Source organism: Sebastes umbrosus, chromosome 2, assembly GCF_015220745.1.
Source record: "Sebastes umbrosus isolate fSebUmb1 chromosome 2, fSebUmb1.pri, whole genome shotgun sequence".
In the NCBI taxonomy this organism is placed as follows: domain Eukaryota; kingdom Metazoa; phylum Chordata; class Actinopteri; order Perciformes; family Sebastidae; genus Sebastes; species Sebastes umbrosus.
This window is the reverse complement of record NC_051270.1, coordinates 4,588,949-4,609,342: the sequence shown is the minus strand read 5'-3', so window position 1 is coordinate 4,609,342 and position 20,394 is coordinate 4,588,949. Positions and strand designations below refer to the sequence as shown.

The following is a 20,394-nucleotide window of genomic DNA, read 5'->3' as shown; positions in this document are numbered from 1 at the left end:
ATGACGACGTTAAGGTAAGTACCTCCCTTATCCCTAACCACGACTGACTACAGCTCATGTCAATGAAATATACCTCAAATTAAATGAGTCAAAGATATGAGTGAACACAACAAAGTTTACTGAATATTGTATCTGTGTTTTTGACCATAAAATGACAGCTTGTTTGGTAATATTGTTTTCAAAATGTATCCAAAACACCAAATGTTGACAAAAGCAGCCTAAATTGCATCTAGATTTAAGTGAAGGTGAACAGAAAAACGTTACACAGCTTTGTTGAATACTAGATTCTGATTGGTCGATCACGGCGTTCTACAGTCTGTTATTTCTCTATAACAGACCGCTGCTATGTATAACAGACCGTTGCTATGGCAGCAGTTCTGATGTTGGACTCTGGCGGACAGTTTTTGTGTCCAATTACTGATTTCTTAAGTAAGTAGCCGTGTAATAAGCGGGATAATGTACAGCTAGCGGGTTTATTTCACAACAATGACCGACTCGCTGTACATTATCCTTTACTTATTACCCGAATTATGTTCATGGCAGAGACCGTGAGGCTGGTAACTGGTTAAGATTGGACTAGATGAAAAGCCATCTGTGGCTTGTATTTTGGTGGCCCCATTTGGGCCCTGGGGTAAACCATTAATGTGAGCAATACCGGACAAAAATATGAAAACAAGACCCGTAGCTGCTTTAAAATCTGCATTAACTGTTTGTTTTTTTGGAAACTAGCTGTAAACACAACATTGACATAATCACCTTATAAAGACCCCAACAAATGCAAATTTGTTAGCTAACAGTAGCTTCATTACACATCCGGCTAATTCTGAGCAACATCAGCATTTCATTGGAGTCGTGTTTCCAGCAACCTAGCTGATACAAGTCCAATATTTTGTTTGGTTTGTCCGTCCGAGTAACACCTCTGACATTAAACATGTATTCATTGGATCGTTCCATGGTACTGTATCCAAAGCAGGATGGAAAGAACATCAGTGCTTGTTGTCAAGTGGTCATTCACAGCTATACTTTGTTCTATTTATTGTTAAAATATATGAAATTTCCTCCCTTGACATTCATAAAAAAAACACAGTTGCACCTCCCCTAATTTGTTTTCTTGAAATTAGAGTGCTCCAGGGATGACGCCTTTTTGTAGGCCAACCAGGAAATAAGCATCGCCCTGGTTCCCTCGGCAGAAAGCCAATGGGATTGTTCCATTTGGTTTTTGGATTATGGCAGAAAATAAGACCTTATTTCATGCATCTAACTAAAAAACAATTAAAAAAGCCCATTGACTTCCAGACGAGGGAACCAGAAGTGCTAAAATGCGAACTCATTTCCGTGTTTTAGGACTCATTCCTGTAGCACTCTATAAGCTGCTGAACAACAGACGGCACAGATATGATTATTATATCCTACAAGACATAAATGGATGAATGGTTATGGGTTAAAACATGGTAACATCACAGTAAAGCTTCTCAGGTCCAGATACCCTTATTCATGAATCGGCCAAAACCCTTTTAACACAATCTATAAAGATTTATTCTTACATTCTTTACATTTTATTCTTACAGTCTTGTTCATTTTCATCAATATTTCTGAATGAAAGTTCTTTAAAAGAATAATTTGTCTGTTAAATATGAAGCTACAGTCAACAGACGGTTTTATGGGGGGTCATGACTATTTCTATTTGCCTGGCACAATGACTTCCTGGAGTCTTGCTGTCACACATAACCCCCTTTTTAAAACCACAGCTTGTCGTTTGTACGCTGCTTTAGAGGCGGCGGTAGGAAGATTTCTTCAGACAAAGCGAGTCTTTATGCCGAGCATCAAATATGCCATCAAGGATTATGGTAAAAGTACATTTTATAAAAACAGAAAATACATCGTATTATATTGAAATATAGAAATATTACCAGTTTGGCAGTGTTCTGTGAATAAATGCATTTAGGTGATAGTAGTGTGACAGTGTGGCAGTGCTTTAGACTATACATATACAACTTTTAGTCTATTTGAAGGCTGCTGTTGAAAGAGTAACAAAAGTTCACAGGCACAACTGTGTGGAGATAAAGAGATCAGATGATGGATTTCATAAATATCAGAAATTGATATTAATTTGCTACCTAGTGTTATGTTTTTTTGCCATTTTATTGGAGCGCCTGAATTCTATGTGTAAACGTTACGGACAATGTAGCTCAAAGATTCCCACCACGGAACAAAAATTGTAGCATCCAAAGTCTATTATCTGCTCAAAAATACCACAATGTAAAGCTTTGCTTTTCCTCCTGAGATGTCAGACGTGTAAAATTGGTGAAATAAGTAAGAAATCTGACATTGAAGTAAATGTCCTCTCATCTAAATCTCTCTGTACGGAAGCCTTGAGAGGCAAGTGAGAAATAAAAAGTCTGATCTAAATTGTTTTCTCTCCTGTGTTTATGACTTAAGAACAGGTGAAAAAAGCAGCTTTGCCAAGATAATCTTTCTAAGTTATAAAATTCACCTGGAAGAAGACTGGGGTCGTCGCAAATTCGTTTTAATGCCACTAATTTCTTGGAGTACTAAGATACTGGCATCATAAGAAACTAGAAAACCTAAGGAATCCATTGGTACCAACCTGGTAATACCAGCATGTTGCGAAGGAGGCTAAATAACGCTTCAAAATTGTGCTAAATTTTGGCAAAGAAAAAACTGTCATGGCCATTTTCAAAGGGGTCCCTTGACCTCTGACCTCAAGATATGTGAATGAAAATGAGTTCTATGGGTACCCACGAGTCTCCCCTTTACAGACATGTATTTATTGATTTCCAATAATAAATATATATATATTTATTAACACTCCCATGTTGATAAGGGTATTAAATTCTTGATGAATCTCCCTTTAAGGTACATTTTGAACAGATACAAAATGTGTGATTAATTTGTGATTAATCGCGATCAACTATTTTAATCAACTGACAGCCCTTAAGAAAACATGAATGCTTTTAGTCCTATTTAGAACATGGAGTAGTGTTGGTACTTCAGCCTCTGGTGGCCAAAATGAGTATTACAATGACAAACAGAAAAAATGATCCGGGCAAAACATTTTTTTTCCACCTCTTTCATAGATGAAAAGAAATAATTAAGATATTTAGAAAGATTATCCTGGTAAAAGTTTGTTTTTTTAAACACGGGAGAGAAAAAAATGTAGATTAGACTTAGAAAATAGATCACCAGATTTGTTTTTTCTCACATGCTTCTCATGGCTTCTGTAGCTCTAATTAATGTGATCTAAATTTTTTACCTAACGAGTGCAAAACGGGGTGAGAAGTCGAGGAAAGCTTCCCTGTTGTGTGCAATATTTCTTTGGAGCACTACAAGAATACATGTCTCATAGAAAGGCTATAAGAAATCATTGGTAAACTTGGGATCTTAATGACATTTTCAACCACCTCAATCTCAATAATGCTTCCAAACTGAATGTTTGGATAAAAAAAGGCAGTACCCAAGCTCCGAAAACACACCATTTCAAAACTGTTCAGAACTCTGCCAACATGTCGGCTAAGGCGCTCAGCGTGGAGTACACAAGGCAGGTTTAAAGCAGTGATATATTAGTAAAGCTATGTGTGAAAAATACATTTCAATTCATTTACATGTGGAGTAAGGCAAATAATAATAAAAAAAAAAGAATTTACACTGTACAATACATCAGGTCCTATCTAAAGAGAGACTAGGAGAGTGAAGGTGTTGAAATGCTGGTGCTGTGCTGAGACTAAAACTGGTCAGAGAGCAGATCACACAGTCTCTGAGACACAGACTCCCTGCTGGTCCGGAGCGTGAGACGGTACATCTGAATAGAAAACACACACACACACACACACACACAGTTACACGGGCTATATGATGGTTCAATACAAGGATGTGTGTGTGTGTGTGTGTGTGTGTGTGTGTGTGTGTGTGTGTCTTTACCTCGGCTTGTGGGTTGGGCTCCAGTCTGAGGAGGCAGCCCACCTGAGTGTTCTTAGTGTGAATGACTCCAGCTCCAACAAAGTTTGTAGGATTAGGATCCACCCCGTCCAGCAGAGCTACACCGAAACCTAGGATCTACAAAATAAAAGAAAACATTATCATTATACAGTATGTACACAACTAGAATTAGGCCTACCGCCTCGTGGCTGTATGCCTCCGCCATCCAGTCGAGTGTCAGTGAAATGCGTATACTGTACAATACGGTTACTATTTTTCCTTGTGTTTGTACATCTCATCCTTGTCTGCTGCTTGACAGTTCATTCTTGACCTTGGAAACAGCGGTTGACAAAACAATCTCCACTCAAGGTGCACTTACTCATTTGTTCTATTTAGATTAGATCCTTATGGGCAAAGTTGGCACCTGCCATCAGTGTATGAATGTGTGTGTGAATGGGTGAATACTGACATGTAGTGTAAAGCGCTGTGAGTGGTCGGAAGACTAGAAAAGCGCTATATAAATGCAAGTCCATTTACCATTCTGTTTATTTTAAGCCATGACATGAATGAGAAATCCTATAAGTGCTAAAAATAGTGAAAAGTTAAATGTCAACTGAGCAAAGTGTATCTGCGTAAAGCTCCAAAACAAGCAAGTTAGCGGGAAATCAAACTGAAAAAAGCCCTTTGTTCAATTAGCACAGGGGGGCTGCATTGGTGGGGGGCGTGTTGTTTAAGGTAACACTTCATTTTACAGGTCCGAAAAATGACATGCTAATGAGGTTAATTAAAAACGACTGTAGGTTTGTGCAAAATATCACCAAAAAGGGTTTTTAAAAAAACGGCATCAGCATTTTTCAGAAAAGCTGCTATAAATTCAGCACTACAACCCATCAAATCATTCATACAGATCTGTCTCTATGATGTGAATGTAGAGTGGTTAAACAGCTCACACTGGAGCATGTCAAAATGAGTTAATGTACTGTACAGCTTAAATAAGTGATTCTTTACCTTGGCATTGGTAACATCTCTGTCCATCGGGTGTTTGGCTTTGAAGATTGTCTGAACCTCCTGCTGAGGACTGAGGACACAGAGAAGAGAGAGAAGGTAATCACTTATCACCAGGACTCCATAAAATGTCCACACAAATTCCCATTTCCCAAAGTCAAAGTTAACATATTCTAACTGCTTGTTTCATCCAACCAACGGTCCGAAACCCAAAGATATTTGTCATGTTTTTGTGCACATTACATTAACCCCTTAAAACTCTAATGGCCCGACCTCTATTCTGTCTTTCAGAGGTCGTTGTGGGCTGAATTTGTAAAGCTAGTTCTACGCTCTTATACACTTTCACAATTTAATTAGTTTATTAATTCATTTGTATTTCTTAATAATGACTAGAGCTGCATCTCAAATTAATCTTCCAGCTTTCAGATGATGCCCACCACTTCTATGTGACATCTACTGTTGACTATTTATCTACCACTGAACATCCCCTGTCTCCCACCCCTCTTAAAAAAGAGGGTGGAATGGTTAAAACATGGTTAACACCTTCTGATAAGAACAGCCACTGTTGACCTACTGTATGACAATACTAACTAACAACTAAAGACCTTTCAGCCATAAAACAGACTAAATATATAGTTGACTTTCAGATCATTGTTGATCCGATGAAATTGAACGACATTTCAAACAGTTAAAGAAAGAGACAAATGCTGACAGGAGCCATGAGACGGTGGTGAGAACTTACACTCCGAGCTGTTTCCAGCGTTGGAAGAAGTCTTGGGATGTCATCTCTGTCGGCTGAAAAAACTTGTTGAGCATCACAGGGAGCTTCACTCCAATGTTCTGAAGAGTTCCACCGTATCTTGTCCACACACACATACAGTCTGACATTAGCACACATAGAACTGACTAAAACACAGGAAAGAAATGAAGTGTGCATTCAGACACCAACCTGAACTGGATGTTGAGTACCGGCGCTTCTGTGAAATCTGTAACACACTCGATGTTGATGATCTGCTGGAGCTGAGCTCCACCTTCTACTGTGGGGTCTACCGGCTTAGCGTGGACATTAATCTGTGGAGACGATAGGTCAAGGATTCTACAGACACCTCAGTTACACTAGCATACATCCCAACATATCTATAGCAGCTTTGGAAAGTATTCACACCCATTCACATGGTCAGTTTTGTCTAATTAGGGTTCAAGCCGATTTGTTATTATTCGTTGTCTGCCGCAGCGGCTCAATTTCCCGTGAGCTGGAATGAGCTAGAAACATGAAACTTGTTGTAATGGTCCTTTAGAGGAATTTCAGCAGGTAAAACGGACTGAGTGTGCCATAATCTGTCAGATATAATCCTCATGAATGAAATCAAACCATTCTGAGACAGAAAAAAACTTCCAGTCTCAAGGTAGGAGCTGCAATCAGTTTCTGAGAGGTGTTATTATTATTCGTTGTCTGCCACAGCGGCTCAATTTGCCGTGAGCTGGAATGAGCTAGAAACATGAAACTTGGCACAAGAACTGGAAATGATGTGCATGTGCTTCTCAAGAAATATGACCCCAATCAGTGCTTCCTGTGGGCTGGAATGGCACAAACTAGTCTGTAACAAGTAGTTACCAAGCAGTGGAAAAAGGATATGAGTCTTGAGTGTGTCGCTAGTGGTCACCGATGAAGTGTAGCTGAGGAACTGGGTAGATGTCTTGTTGCCGCAGAACACATAAATGCGACCTGTGGGACGACAGCAGGTAAACTATGTTTGAGTTCATTCTTTTTGAAGTAATCACATGTGACCAGCACCCACAACATATAATTACTAGGGCTGTCAAACGATTCAAATAGATAATCACAATTTTTTTATCTGTTCAAAATGTATCTTAAAGGGAGATTTGTCAAGTATTTAATACTCTTATCAACATGGGAGTGGACAAATATGCTGCTTTATACAAATGTTTGTATATATTTATTATTGGAAATCAATCAACAACACAAAACAATGACATATACTATCCAGAAACCCTCACAGGTACTGCATTTAGCATAAAACAATATGCTCAAATCATAACATGGCAAACTGCAGCCCAACAGGCAACGACAGCTGTCAGTGCATCAGTGTGCTGACTTGACTATGACTTGCCCCAAACTGCATGTGATTATCATAAAGTGGGCATTTCTGTAAAGGGGAGACTCGTGGGTACCCATAGAACCCATTTACATTCACATATCTTGAGGTCAGAGGTCAAGGGACCCCTTTGAAAATGGTCATGACAGTTTTTCCTCGCCAAAATGTGGCACAAGTTTGGAGCGTTATTTAACCTCCTTCGCGACAAGCTAGTATGACATGGTTGGTACCAATGGATTCCAATACATGATGCCAGTATCTTCACTCTAGCTTTAAAACTGAGCCTGCTACAGTCTAAAAATCACAAGTTGCGTTAAAGAAATTAGTGGCGTTAAAATGAATTTGAGTTAACGCTTCATCGCGTTAACTTTGACAGCTCTAATAATTACTAAACGCAGTCTGCATCTTTTCATTTCTAAGTCTAGCCTTTCAGAAGTATCCTTTAAAAATATCTGACGACATTTCCTCAAAAGTAACTGATGCAGAACTCAAGCACATTGGAGACAAATAGTGTTATAAAGCTGCTCACCCAGGTTCTGCCTGTACTCAGCCTTCAGTCCAATCTGCATCAGCTGGTTCTCAAAGATAACACCGTTGTTCTTACAAATAAACCTGGAATTCATAAGCACACATTTACAATGAAGACCTTTGAGAACTTCCATTTTTGTTTAATATAAAATATCTTAAAAGTTTGCACTTCATCAACCCACATGCTTGGTTAACGGCAAACTGTAACGCTAGCAGAAGATTTTCTCAGATGTGGAAAAGGGCAAAAAGTGGATTTCACACTCATGAGTTGCAGCCAGGCTGTTCAGATATGTACATATAGAATATATCTTAAAGAGATAGTTCGGATTCTTTTGAAGTGGGGTTGTATGAGGTACTTCTCCATAGTAAGTGTATTACCTACAGTAGATGACGGTCGGCACGCCCCCAGTTTGGAGAAACAAGCAAGAGTTACAGGACGGGAGCAAAACAATGTACTGCTGTGGATGGGGGCAGCAGCAGAACAGACGTTAGACACCGAAAACAAAACAATATCAGTTTTAGTGTACGCTATATTTAGAATATTTTCACCGCTTTACCTTGCTGTCAGACAGCCCTTTGCAACGGGGAACTGAAGCAGTTATATCCATCATCATGCTCTCTTCAAAGCCACCAGACTCCATCGACAAAAACAGTCATTTTATCTCGTAGAACAAGAGAGTTGCTGGTCTTCCGCTGCCTCGATCGGTTAGTTTGTCTGTGTTATTGTGTGAATTTGGTGTTTTAAAAGGTTAGTTTGGATTCACCAAAGTCACACAAAGATAACTGCTTCAGTTCCCCATTGGAAAGGGCTGTCCGACAGCAAGATAAAGCGGTGAAAATACTCTAAATATAGCGTACACTTGCACTGATATTGATTCCTTCAGGTGTCTAAAATACGTTTTGCTGCTGCCCCCGTCCACAGCAGTACATTGCTTTACTCACGTACTGGTACTCCTGTCTGTTTCTCCAAACTAGAGGCATGCCGACCGTCATCTACTGTAATAATAATAATAATCTTTATTTATATAGAACCTTTCAAAACGCAGTTACAACGCGCTTTACAATAAAAACAGAACACATTTAAAACACAACGGTAATGAAATGTACTAAAAGCCAAAAACTAAACACATAAAAACCGAGAGAGTAAAACCACTGAAATGTCATAAAACATAAATAAAATCAGAGGCGACAGAGTTTGCAGCCCTGATCTCTACAGGCAGTCACTGTAGGTAATACACTGACTATGGATAAGTACCTCACTTCAAAACACACAAACTATGCTCTGCAGTCTGGATATTGACTCCTGTGTGTCATCCAACTTTCCTTTTAATATTTAATGTAAGGTGGAGTACCCTACAGGATGTGTAACCACACTAATTTCATGAACCAAGCTCTCAGTAAAGTCCCACCTGGAAAAGTTTTCCTCGGACACATCTGCGGATGCAGGGCTGGAGATGTCGGACAAGACATCAACTAGCAGACTGGCTCCTGATGGAGGGGGGGAGTTCAGATTCAGCAGGTCTGTGAAGGGGTGGGCGGCACCCTGGGAGAGAAACATCAGCAAACATCCACTTTAACACACGGTATCCACAAACAAAGCACACTAACATACAATTACTAAATAAATATGAGGCCACAGTGCCAGGCTATATACAATCCCAACAGAATCTATTTAATTCTCTGCTTTCTAAAGCTTGAACATTGAAGTTGAACTGAAGCTTGAATTCACTTTGAGTAATGAAATTAGGGCTGTCAAAGTTAACGCCAAAATTTGTTTTAATGTCACTAATTTCTTTAACGCAATCGACCTTTTGAAGGTTGTAGCGGGCTCAGGTTTCGCGAAGGAGGTTAAATAACGCTCTAAACTTAAACAAAATTTTGGCGAGGAAAAACTGTCATGGCCATTTACAAAGGGGTCCCTTGACCTCTGACCTCAAGATATGTGAATGTAAATGGGTTCTATGGGTACCCACGAGTCTCCCCTTTACAGACATGCCCACTTTATGATAATCACATGCAGTTTGGGGCAAGTCTTAGTCAAGTCAGCACACTGACACACTGACAGCTGTTGTTGCCTGTTGGGCTGCAGTTTGCCATGTTATGATTTGAGCATATTGTTTTATGCTAAATGCAGTACCTGTGAGGGTTTCTGGACAATATCTGTCATTGTTTTGTGTTGTTAATTGATTTCTAATAATAAATATATACATACATTTGCATAAAGTGAGCATATTTGCCCACTCCCATGATGATAAGAGTATTAAATACTTGACAAATCTCCCTTTACGGTACATTTTGAACAGATAAAAAATGTGCGATTAAATATTTTTAATATTTATATATTGACAGCCCTAATTTTTGTCTTTTATTTATATTCTGGAAAAGCAAATCACCAGTATTACATCGGCTGTATTTAATAACAATAATCACAGTGGTCAATATCTGCTCTCGAATGTCTTGACCACAGAATCCTAAAACAAACCTCTTCGGAGCTGGTTTATATCAGAAAGCAGAGAGCAAGTGGAAAGAACAATGACGAGCAGTGGAGCCTCTAATATAATTTAGGATATATAAGAGACAAAAGTAGCTGCCACTCCAGTGGTAATGAATGATTATGTAATTTATCATACTATGTGTTGTCTCTAGCTATCAGTATACCATGGTCCCAGCAGAGAGCATGGTGGGACTAGAGGAGACAGGGCGAGGTCTGTTGGTAGGAAGAAGGTCTGCCACCAGTGAAGGAGAAGACTGATGGAGAGAAAGAAAAGAAAAGAAAGAGAAAGAGGAGAAGGATAGAGGGGTAAAGAAGGAAGGAGAGAAGACAAGCAAAGGTGAAGATCAAGGAAATGGTAAAAATAGAAGAAAGATAAAGCAGTAATGAACAATATATAATAATATGTAGAATATGTTTTCTTTACTTGTTAAGAATGAATGTTTTTCCTGGGTGGGGTTTGAATAAAATAAATCTCAGGCTGTACAGGCTAGATTTCAGTGCACCACTGCGGGGTTACCTTGTTTGTGTCTTCGGTGTTGTCGCTGTGCTCGGTGCTGCCGTTGACGTTCCACCGGGGATCGTCGATGTCTGGCAGGTTTCCTGGGCCCTTCTTCTTCTTCAGCTTGGCCAGGATTGACGACTCTCTCTCTGGGAAAGGAGGCATCTCTTCTAAGACTGTGGCCTGTGGGGGGGACACGGAGAGGGAGACGACACAGTAAAGCTTGAGGCCTGGGCAACACAGACAGCTACTGCACCACTGTCCAATTAGCAATGGATAGATTTCACAAATCTAGTTGTTAGAAAGTGTTTCATGTCTGCCGTAACAGCGTCTCAATCTGGCTATGAGCGCGTTCACACGAAAGGGGCGGTGTTTGCAGCATATGACATTGTGATCTGTGTCTGTGAAAGTTTGAGTGTGTGTGAGACTGATAAGAGTTCGGTGTAATCAGTATTTTAATTACAGTAAAACTCACTAACCAGTATGTCAGTGCTGGCGATGCAGCTGAGCCTCAGGTACTCGATAGCTCTCTGCTGAAGCTCCACGTCAGCGTTGCGGAGCTGGCTGTCTGAACGCAGCACGTCTTGGATCGTGCCCTTCACTTCTGGAAACAAGTTAATGAACTTGATGTAGGCCGACAGCAACAGCGCCCGGGTCGGCACGGAGCACAGGTGGAACTTGGAGTGGAGGAGGTTGAACTGGACCAGAGGGCTGTAGGAGAAGACAACACGACACTGTAAAACCTCCAAACATTCTTCTACTTAACGGACAGCTCACCCCAAAATCAAAAATGCGTCTTTTTCCTCTGTCCCCGTTACTCCCAGAAAAGTGTCCCTGTTACCGTCCCTGTTACTCTCAGAAGTGTCCCCGTTACCCTCAGAAAAGTGTCCCTGTTACCGTCCCCGTTACTCTCAGAAAAGTGTCCCCGTTACCGTCCCCGTTACGCTCAGAAAAGTGTCCACGTTACGCTCAGAAAAGTGTCACCGTTTAGCTCAGAAAAGTGTCCCCGTTACCGTCCCCGTTACTCTCAGAAAAGTGTCCCCGTTACCGTCCCCGTTACGCTCAGAAAAGTGTCCACGTTACGCTCAGAAAAGTGTCCCCGTTTAGCTCAGAAAAGTGTCCCCGTTACGCTCAGAAAAGTGTCCCGTTTAGCTCAGAAAAGTGTCCCCATTTAGCTCAGAAAAGTGTCCCTGTTACCGTCCCCATTACGCTCAGAAAAGTGTCCCCGTTACTCTCAGAAAAGTGTCCCCGTTACCGTCCCCGTTACGCTCAGAAAAGTCTCCCCGTTACCGTCCCCGTTACACTCAGAAAAGTGTCCCCGTTACGCTGAGAAAAGTGTCCCTGTTACGCTCAGAAAAGTGTCCCCGTTACCGTCCCCGTTACGCTCAGAAAAGTGTCCCTGTTTAGCTCAGAAAAGTGTCCCCGTTTAGCTCAGAAAAGTGTCCCCGTTACGCTCAGAAAAGTGTCTCCGTTACACTCAGAAAAGTGTCCCCGTTACGCTCAGAAAAGTGTCCCCGTTTAGCTCAGAAAAGTGTCCCCGTTTAGCTCAGAAAAGTGTCCCTGTTTAGCTCAGAAAAGTGTCCCCGTTTAGCTCAGAAAAGTGAGGTCTGAGAGTAACTGGGATACTTTTCTGGAAGAGACGTTGCTGTTGAATTTTCAAAATGTCATCTTCAATGCTGTTAGCACCAAAAACTAAATTCTACTCAGATATCCCAAAACTTGGAAAAATAAAACCCCAACCATCTGCATGGCTGAATACCGCTTGGAGCTAGTGAGAACATTTTTTTTTTTTTAAACCAACCCTGAGCTGAAACACCAACTGAACTCAAGCAAAAAATATATATGATATTCAAAAAAACAGTGGATGTTGTTTACCTGGAGCGTGAGTCACCAGCAATGAGGTTGCCAAACTCTCCCAGGATGTAACCTCCCACCTTAACCAGGTTCTCATGGCAGGCGGGAGCCTGCAGGGCCTACAAGTGATCACAAGGCATAACTACATTAGGAATTCACAGCCAGCCAACATTTTCTATGTATACCTCAACATAGTGCAGCAACAAGGATTCAATCCCTCATTGGTTTCTATGGCTGCACAATTAATCTAATATTAATCGAAATAACGATTTTGGCTTCCCACAATTAATGGGAGGCAGTCACGCTGATCTGTGATGGCATTAAATAAATCCTCATGCCCACCTCAAAGACGGTCTTGGCTGCATAGCCTTGGACTTCATCTCTGTTGATGACGATCTGGATGACACGATACCACACCTCCTCGCTGACATAGTCACCGGCCATGCGGATGAGGTTGAGAATGGTATCCACGTACCAGGTGTAGTCCACGGCGTATTTCTCTGCCAGGATGGCCACCTTGAGCACCTGCGGAAGAGAAGTAACCGGCTAAGGGGGGGAGCCGCACACACAGAAGGACTAAATGGTGAATAGGCCTGTACTGATGACCCACTATCTCCTCTCTGATCGAGTAGTCGGCGTTCTCCAGGTAGCTTAGCATCTCTGCCACAATCTGCTTGGCGTTGCTGCGGTCACACATGGCATAGAGCAGATCCACAGCCCGCTGGCGAACACTCACATCTCGCTCTGTCTGTACAGAAAAACAAACATGAACAGAATATATGACAAATGTCTCACGTTCACATTAACCTCGTAAAAGGTCATCAAAAGTCACACTACTGATGAAGGACTCACCTTCAGAGCGTTGATCACAGTATCTATATGTGTCTTTACTGCCTCGTGAGAAAACTCGGAGCTGGCCAGTGTGCACATGCTCTCCAAAGCCAAATAACGGAGATTGGTTTCCCGGTGCTGCAGAAACTGGCCCAGCTGGTTGCAGGCTCGTACCAACAGGGTGGGCTCACTGAGAGGCAAGACACAACAACTAGCTGCAGACACACATTTCAACATCCAAAAACCCACAAAATGCTACACGACAAAAGAATGTGAACTAATGACAGCTGGGTTTACCTCGTGACCTCGATGTGAAGTTTACAGATAAAGCTTAGTGTTCTGTTCTTGATGTTTTTAATGCAGCGTTACAGTCTGGTGTCTACAGATGGACTGAAAACTGACATCTAATACAACATGTTGGGATACACACAAGATATGCTAAAAGCCTACCCAGTGACCCCATGGGTGAAATTAATCAAAATGTCCTGTTTTTTCCTGTCTAGATCAATCCTCTGTAATTCCATGATATTCCAGGAATTCGATGACCAGCAGAAAGCTTGATATAGTGATTATAACCACCAACCTGTCATGGTGGATGATGAGGGCGATGGCTTCAAACAGAACAGCATTCTTTGCGTTGGAGTGCTGGACCTTCTTGGACTTGGGTGGCTCCTGAGCTTTGTTGAGGATGGTCTCCAGACACTCTGTCAGACGACTTCGCAGTGCTGCGTCCTCTGCAACGACACAGACTATGTTCTTAACGCCTCCTAGCCTTTACTCAGTCTTATCACATCATTACATCCACAATCTCTTTGCATAAGGGTGTCATTTCTTGTATTAACGATGAATCAAATCACTCTATGTAACATCACATTACAAAGAGAGACATAACAGACTCCAACACACATGTTCCTGGTTTTCTGCTGGATGTCTAATTAAACTCAGGCAATGTTTTTTGTCACCTCATTATCCAAAAGAATTAGATAAACTGATATATTATCTCAAAGCTCATTGCTGAATTTTCTTTTTTGCATTTTACTTTTTGTGCTCTGGTGCCCTCTGGTGTCAAAAATCACTTCATGCAACTGTATTCTTTACTTAAAGGGAAAATGTGTCTGTCCATCTTTAACGGTGGGTGAACATAAGAGGTGAAGGGCATTCAAAATTGTACCTTTAACTGGAAGCTCAGTAGAAATGTTATTAGTCTGAATGAGAGGATTTCTGGGTTATCAATATTAGTCAATCTGGCCTGGAGAAGCATAATGACATGTGTAACTGTCAATCCAGGGAGTTCCATTAGAGCTGGCTGACTACTACAGACACTACTACAGTTTTCACAGGTGATGCTACTGTGTGTTTCTACACTGGGTCATAATTTCTCCTGCAGAACTGTACTGTACCATACCAGGTGGAGGGTAGCACTGTAGCAGGCGCAGCAGTTTGACGGACAACCACGGTGCAGCAACAAAGTAGTACGTGTAGTCCTGTAGGTCGATGGATGCCGAAGTCACGATCTGGACAAGCAAGGACAAGATAACACATCAAAACATCAGATTTTCTCTTTGACCTCAGTGAGATGAAGATATCATGTGAAGTTGGAGAAAAACACTCACCCTACTGAGTCTGGCCACAGCCAGTGAGATGGATGTTTTGAATTCCTCAGGACTCTTCTGGGCTAGAGTGGTAATAAGGCTGGCGGCTGCTGTTACCACTCCCTGACAACAGACAGACACACCTTTATATAAGAATTATAGCTTACCAACTGACATATTATTTCATCATCCTGGGGAACTGTGTTTCAGGTTCAGAGTGAGCTGACCAAAGAAACAGACGCCGCATCCCAAATACATAATACTAATCATCACAGTATATTTTTTAGCAGTTAGTACACCAGAAAATCAACATACTTTACCATTTCATACTAACAGGAAATGATACAGTACGTGTACATTTTTCCAGCTCTGAGCAACTCCATTTCCTTTGTGCATTGCATTGTGGGAGAATAGTGTGCATCACTCAAACACCCTAATAAAATCGGCTGTATTTGGTGTGCATACTGTCTGCTTTGAGTATACTTTGTCACTCGGTGAACACTAGGGCTGTAACGGTTTGTGTATTTGTGCCAAACCATCACCATAGGAGTCACAGTTTAGTGCATGCAGAATACATGGGATATAGATTGATGTATGTAATGCGGAACCAAATTTATAAGCTAACATTTTTTTAGCTGTATGCCGCTCGCAACATTTGCTGAGGTTAGCACAACAAGCAGATTGGCGTGCGAGTCAGTCACACTACGTTAAGCGCAAATGGAACGCCGGACGTGGAAGACCCGTCTGCGCGTTTCCGGTCAGCTACAACAGCAACAGAGAGAGAGCTGGGTATAAGACGAGGACGGCGTGTCAGCGATGCTCCACCGTTGTAGGAGATGTGAATGGAAACACATATTAACGCATATTCGGCGGTATCACCCAGATGTGCCGATCACCGGGACGAGGAAAAAGCAACCTGTATTTTCTGTTTTATAGCGTAAAGGTACGTGTCCACAGGCTCCATCCTTTCCACGCTTCCCATTCATTGTCTATGTAACCAGCCGTGCAATGCATTCTAGTAGCGTGGCGGTGCGATTCGAGAGACGGACCGTCCCGTCGCCCGCTCCTCATTTGCATAAAGTTGAGGTCTAGGGCTACTTTATGCAAATCACGGGCGTCCAACGTGACTCGTCGCCTCTGGAAACTCCCGAGAAACCTTAAAACTAAGCCTTGTCGATACAAAATAAAGACAGATTCAGCAACTGCACGGCTTATTTCTCGTATAAAATGTTTCAGAAACACATTTCGGTGAACTATTTCCATGAAATAAGAGAAGAAAGTTTCCAAACGAGCCGCCATATTGTTTCCAGTTTGAAAGCTGGGAGCAGCAGCCCACAAGGGAAAGCATTCGTCCAATCAGGTGCCTTGTGTCTAGTGGCAGCCCATCAAGCGTCCAACGCTGGGATGCGAGGCGATCCCTCGCAATAAAAAACGCCCCTGTGGACACGTACCATAAGAGATGCGCTTTTCAGTTTTATAGCCTATTGTGACCCGTTGCCTTTTGGGAAAGTGTCAGTACAGTGTTCATAGAGGGTAATACAGAAGTATTTGAAAGGTTTCTTATCTTTATAATGAAAACAGTCTGTCTTTGAAACTACTGTCTATTCAAAATAAATGAGAAAGAAACGGATCCTTATGCATTTGGGTTTTTTTCCGCTGTACCGAACCGTGATTCCTGTGTACCGTTACACCCTCTAGTGAACACACCACACACTCAAAACTTGCTTAGAATCAGTATGTAATATGGAAGCGGGACACGGGTACAGCCTTACCAGGTGCTGATCATTAAGCAGATGGACCACTCGTGCTGTCCAATCACCCATGGGCACCAGGTCAGGAGAGGTTCTGTTGAGCCGTAGTAGACATAGTGCTGCACTCTGCTTCACGCTGTCCATCGTGTCCCTGGTAGAGGCAAGTACAAGAGAACTTCCTTCATCATAATCCAATACATACATTCAAATGGTCACTGTCACAATTTCACATTTTGATGATGAAACCTGGGCATATACTGTACAATTTTAGAATGTTGTCGTGTAATTCCTACTCCTACTATACGAGTACATCGATTGCGATGTAAAGCCAAAGCTCACGATTTATTTGTTCACACTGTACGGTCCGATCGTCAGCCACGACCTGAGTGCTCACACTATACGGCTGTTGACTGTTGTCAATAAAGATTCGTTTGAAAGCTCCGAGGCAGGTAGGGTTTGTTTGCTAGCAGAGGTCTGTACGGGTCACAATGCTAACGAGGAAGAAACCTGCTGCCTTGATCATCTGTACCATCCTGTCTTCTGAAACGTCTAAAAAAAGAGGCAGCAGCGTAACTATATATGGACTCACAGGTGGCGAGGAAGACGTGGACAGTATGGCTTGTCCATTGCAGAGAGAATTGTAGGTAAGCTAGCTACGTTCTAGTAGCTATATCTATTGTAGCCTACATTGTTATCTTGATAGCTACGCTCTGATTACTGTAAAAACAGTAGAAAAGGAGGCGCTGACGTTGGGGAATCAGCTCGTGGCTCTGCTTCAACTGTACGAGAGTCTGTAGTCGGCCGACCAAAATTTCTGACATGTCAGAAATTCATCCGACTGTCCGACAGCCAGTCAGGAGGAGTTAATCGTTCCTCGGTCTCCCCCGTACACTGCACGGCAAACGACGCCCGACGAAGCTGAAATTCAGTCCGACTCTAAAATGAGTCATGCGGCTAAAAATTCGGGCCAGAAACGGGCTAAAAGTGTACAATGTATGCCCAACTTAACAGTTACAACTTGGCTTTTTGTTTGAGACTTGGAGCCAGTTAAAATCTCTGTGCATTAATGTTTATATACAAACCCTGCCACCAAGATGCTGGGGATTTGAGAGGCAAAAGCCTCCGCCATTTCTCTGCTGCCCACATTGGCAATGCAGTGCAGGGCCAGGTTCATGTAGGTCGGGTTGCGGCTGGACAGGTCATTCTTAATGCCGTTGTTGATTAGACGGATCAGGTCGCTGTTAGAGTTCACCAGCACTGAGATGAACAGGTAACCCTGAAAATGGGAACATGGTTTTTAAGTGCAATTCCACCATATAAAAGAAGAAACAATATATGTCAATATATTTGTAAACCCCTTCACACAAACATATGTGCATGACAACTTTAGACACTGGATGAACATGAGGACAAACTTACTATTTGTTTCTCTGTGTACTTGTTGGAGCTGAGGAGGTTGACAGCCTCCATGTGTCCAAAGTCGATATCATGGCCCAGAAGAAAGATAAAGAGCAGCTTGCAGACATACTTTTTTTTACTGTAGCCGTCTAGAGCCTTGTCTCCTATCAACACACGATCAAATACACACACACAAAGATGGAATTGAATGAATGAATGAAATTACAAACGCAGGGGTCAGACGTTGCCCTGTGAGTACAGTGGGCCTTCGGTCATTTTATACCAAACAAGTAAGTAATGGAGGACAAGGCATTTTATGTAAGTGATAATATACAGCGAGCTGCTCATTGTTGTGAAATAAACCCCCGACGTGAAGCATCATCCTGAAGGGGTTTATTTCACAAAAATGACTCGCTCTCTGTACATTATCCCGCTTATTACACGGCTACTTACTTAAGAAATCAATCATTTTACACAAAACTACCACACTTAAAACTGTTCAGCCCAAGGGCAAATGCATAACAGGAGCTCCACTGAGGTCTTGGGCTACCCCACAAGGCACTAAAACACAACAGTAAAAAGTGTCAGTCAGTATGCTTGAATCTAAGTGCTTAATGGATTGTCAAACGATGTCTGTAACCTCCCCCCCCCACCCCCCTTTCAAAAAACACATAGGAAAAACAATCACCGTCAAACATATTTAGTCAAACGTTGGCATAATGCGGTGGCAGGAGAGCACATAGAGATAAGCTATAATGAACACAGGCCAGACTGCTGGGCACTATGGGCAGAGGAGGCAGCTTAATTCTGGAGCAAACTAATTATAGACAGCGTGGAACAGGTGGCAGGAGAAACAACACCAACAGAGGAGTAAGACAGACACATTGACAGTGAGGTGTGCGAACTAATAACAGTGCAGACACAGCGACAGCCGTTAAAAAACTATGAAAAAACTGCGAAGCCGAGACACAGATGAGTGAGCGAAGCGGATTAAACAGCAACAGGGAAACTTGTGTCATGGAAAGCAACGTTTTTTTTTTTTTATTCCAATCATCAAACCCACCCCACCTGTTGCCCTCCATGCCATGCACTCAAGTTTGTCCTGGTTAGTCAGAATTGTTCACTTACCTTTAAATTTGGAACGGATATTTGCCAGTTCTTTGTTTATCCTCTTAATCTCTGCCTCTTTACTTTTACCTGCAAATAGATCATGATATTTTGCATGTTAGTGGTGCTGTGATCACTCAGAACTTTGAACAAATCATAATTATTCTTTGTTTACACTGCTTTGTTCCTTTTTTACGGGCTGAAAGAAATAAACTACACTTGCTGTGTACATCACAATGAAAGACTGTGTCAGTTAATACAACGTTATGGCTCTTTTATGTGTTTTTATAGAGGACAGTGGAGCTCCATGATACGGAGACATATCAGCTACACTCAGTGGCCTCTTTATTAGATACAACTTTATAGTACTGGGTAGGTAGGAGCCTCCCCTTTTCCTTCAAAACATTCAACAAGGTGCCGGAAACATTCCTTTTGAGATTATGGTCCATGTTGACATAACAGCATTCTGTATCTTGCAATTATGAGATCAGTATCTCATTACCTTGAGATTTTTGTATCTCATAATAAACAAACAAACCCTCTCATTACTATGAGATCCGTTTGAAAATCTCCAGTTATGAATGCAGGCATAGGAACTCAGTTTATGGGTTGTTGTGGCAGTAAGGTCATTTAGGAAAGAGCACAGAGATTTTTAGAAAAATGTTAACTATGTTTTGGTGTTGAGGAAGTGGATTGTGGTGAGCGGCTCCAAAGAGGGTTTGGCTTGATCGCAGAGGGGCCAGCCCTACGAATGCAAAAGACTGTCACTAAGTGACTGAGTGAGGAAGTAACACAATTGGTCTGCAGGAGGGTGGAAAGAGGAGAGGTCACACATCATCAACGCATCATATCTTTTCGGGGTACAAAACACATGCGCAGTAAAATCTGGTCTGCACTCGCCGAAATTGAACCAATCGCAACGCACGACCGCAGCTCCAGTTACACTGCACATGTGTCACAGTATGCCCCATAAAATTTGGACCAAGCTGTGAAACTAGGTGATCTAGTTCTAAAACTAAACGAGATTCAGCAGTGGCATAGCCTATTTCTTTCTAAAAATGTTTTCAGAAGTAGATTTTGGTGGATTGTTTAGACGGAATAACAGAAAGTTTACGAGCAGGCCGCCCTCTTGTTTCCTGTCATGTGGATTCCACGATCGGGTATACGTCATCGCTTGAACGGCCAACTGAGTGGAGCAGCGCGTCAACCAGTGTCCTCGCCGGACCTAGTGGACATGTACGGCTGGATTTAACATTATAGACATGACCTCTGACTATTTGTA

The 20,394-nt window shown here is 42.0% G+C and overlaps 1 protein-coding gene across 3 annotated transcripts in view; it reads right to left on the bottom strand.

The window, feature by feature from the left end:
* LOC119477090 (AP-2 complex subunit alpha-2-like) overlaps positions 1 to 20,394 on the bottom strand; it is a 73,245-nt gene that overhangs the window by 49,498 nt on the left and 3,353 nt on the right. Inside the window, exons 2-23 of one of the 3 annotated variants that reach the window (XM_037750956.1) lie at positions 19,134 to 19,202; positions 18,027 to 18,169; positions 17,690 to 17,883; positions 16,629 to 16,758; positions 14,878 to 14,979; positions 14,670 to 14,778; positions 13,848 to 13,998; positions 13,286 to 13,454; positions 13,044 to 13,181; positions 12,776 to 12,958; positions 12,455 to 12,552; positions 11,059 to 11,290; positions 10,598 to 10,762; positions 10,245 to 10,334; positions 8,996 to 9,129; positions 7,588 to 7,670; positions 6,578 to 6,667; positions 5,891 to 6,014; positions 5,684 to 5,800; positions 4,945 to 5,014; positions 3,940 to 4,074; positions 3,158 to 3,820 (exon numbers count right to left, since the gene is read on the bottom strand). In XM_037750956.1, the coding sequence (XP_037606884.1) occupies positions 3,743 to 3,820; positions 3,940 to 4,074; positions 4,945 to 5,014; positions 5,684 to 5,800; positions 5,891 to 6,014; positions 6,578 to 6,667; positions 7,588 to 7,670; positions 8,996 to 9,129; positions 10,245 to 10,334; positions 10,598 to 10,762; positions 11,059 to 11,290; positions 12,455 to 12,552; positions 12,776 to 12,958; positions 13,044 to 13,181; positions 13,286 to 13,454; positions 13,848 to 13,998; positions 14,670 to 14,778; positions 14,878 to 14,979; positions 16,629 to 16,758; positions 17,690 to 17,883; positions 18,027 to 18,169; positions 19,134 to 19,202 (2,804 nt within the window). In that variant the 3' untranslated portion in view covers positions 3,158 to 3,742. Of the gene's footprint in view, positions 1 to 3,157; positions 3,821 to 3,939; positions 4,075 to 4,944; positions 5,015 to 5,683; positions 5,801 to 5,890; positions 6,015 to 6,577; positions 6,668 to 7,587; positions 7,671 to 8,995; positions 9,130 to 10,244; positions 10,335 to 10,597; positions 10,763 to 11,058; positions 11,291 to 12,454; positions 12,553 to 12,775; positions 12,959 to 13,043; positions 13,182 to 13,285; positions 13,455 to 13,847; positions 13,999 to 14,669; positions 14,779 to 14,877; positions 14,980 to 16,628; positions 16,759 to 17,689; positions 17,884 to 18,026; positions 18,170 to 19,133; positions 19,203 to 20,394 lie in introns of those variants that run through there. The other 2 variants (XM_037750964.1, XM_037750972.1) reach the window with 2 other exon arrangements.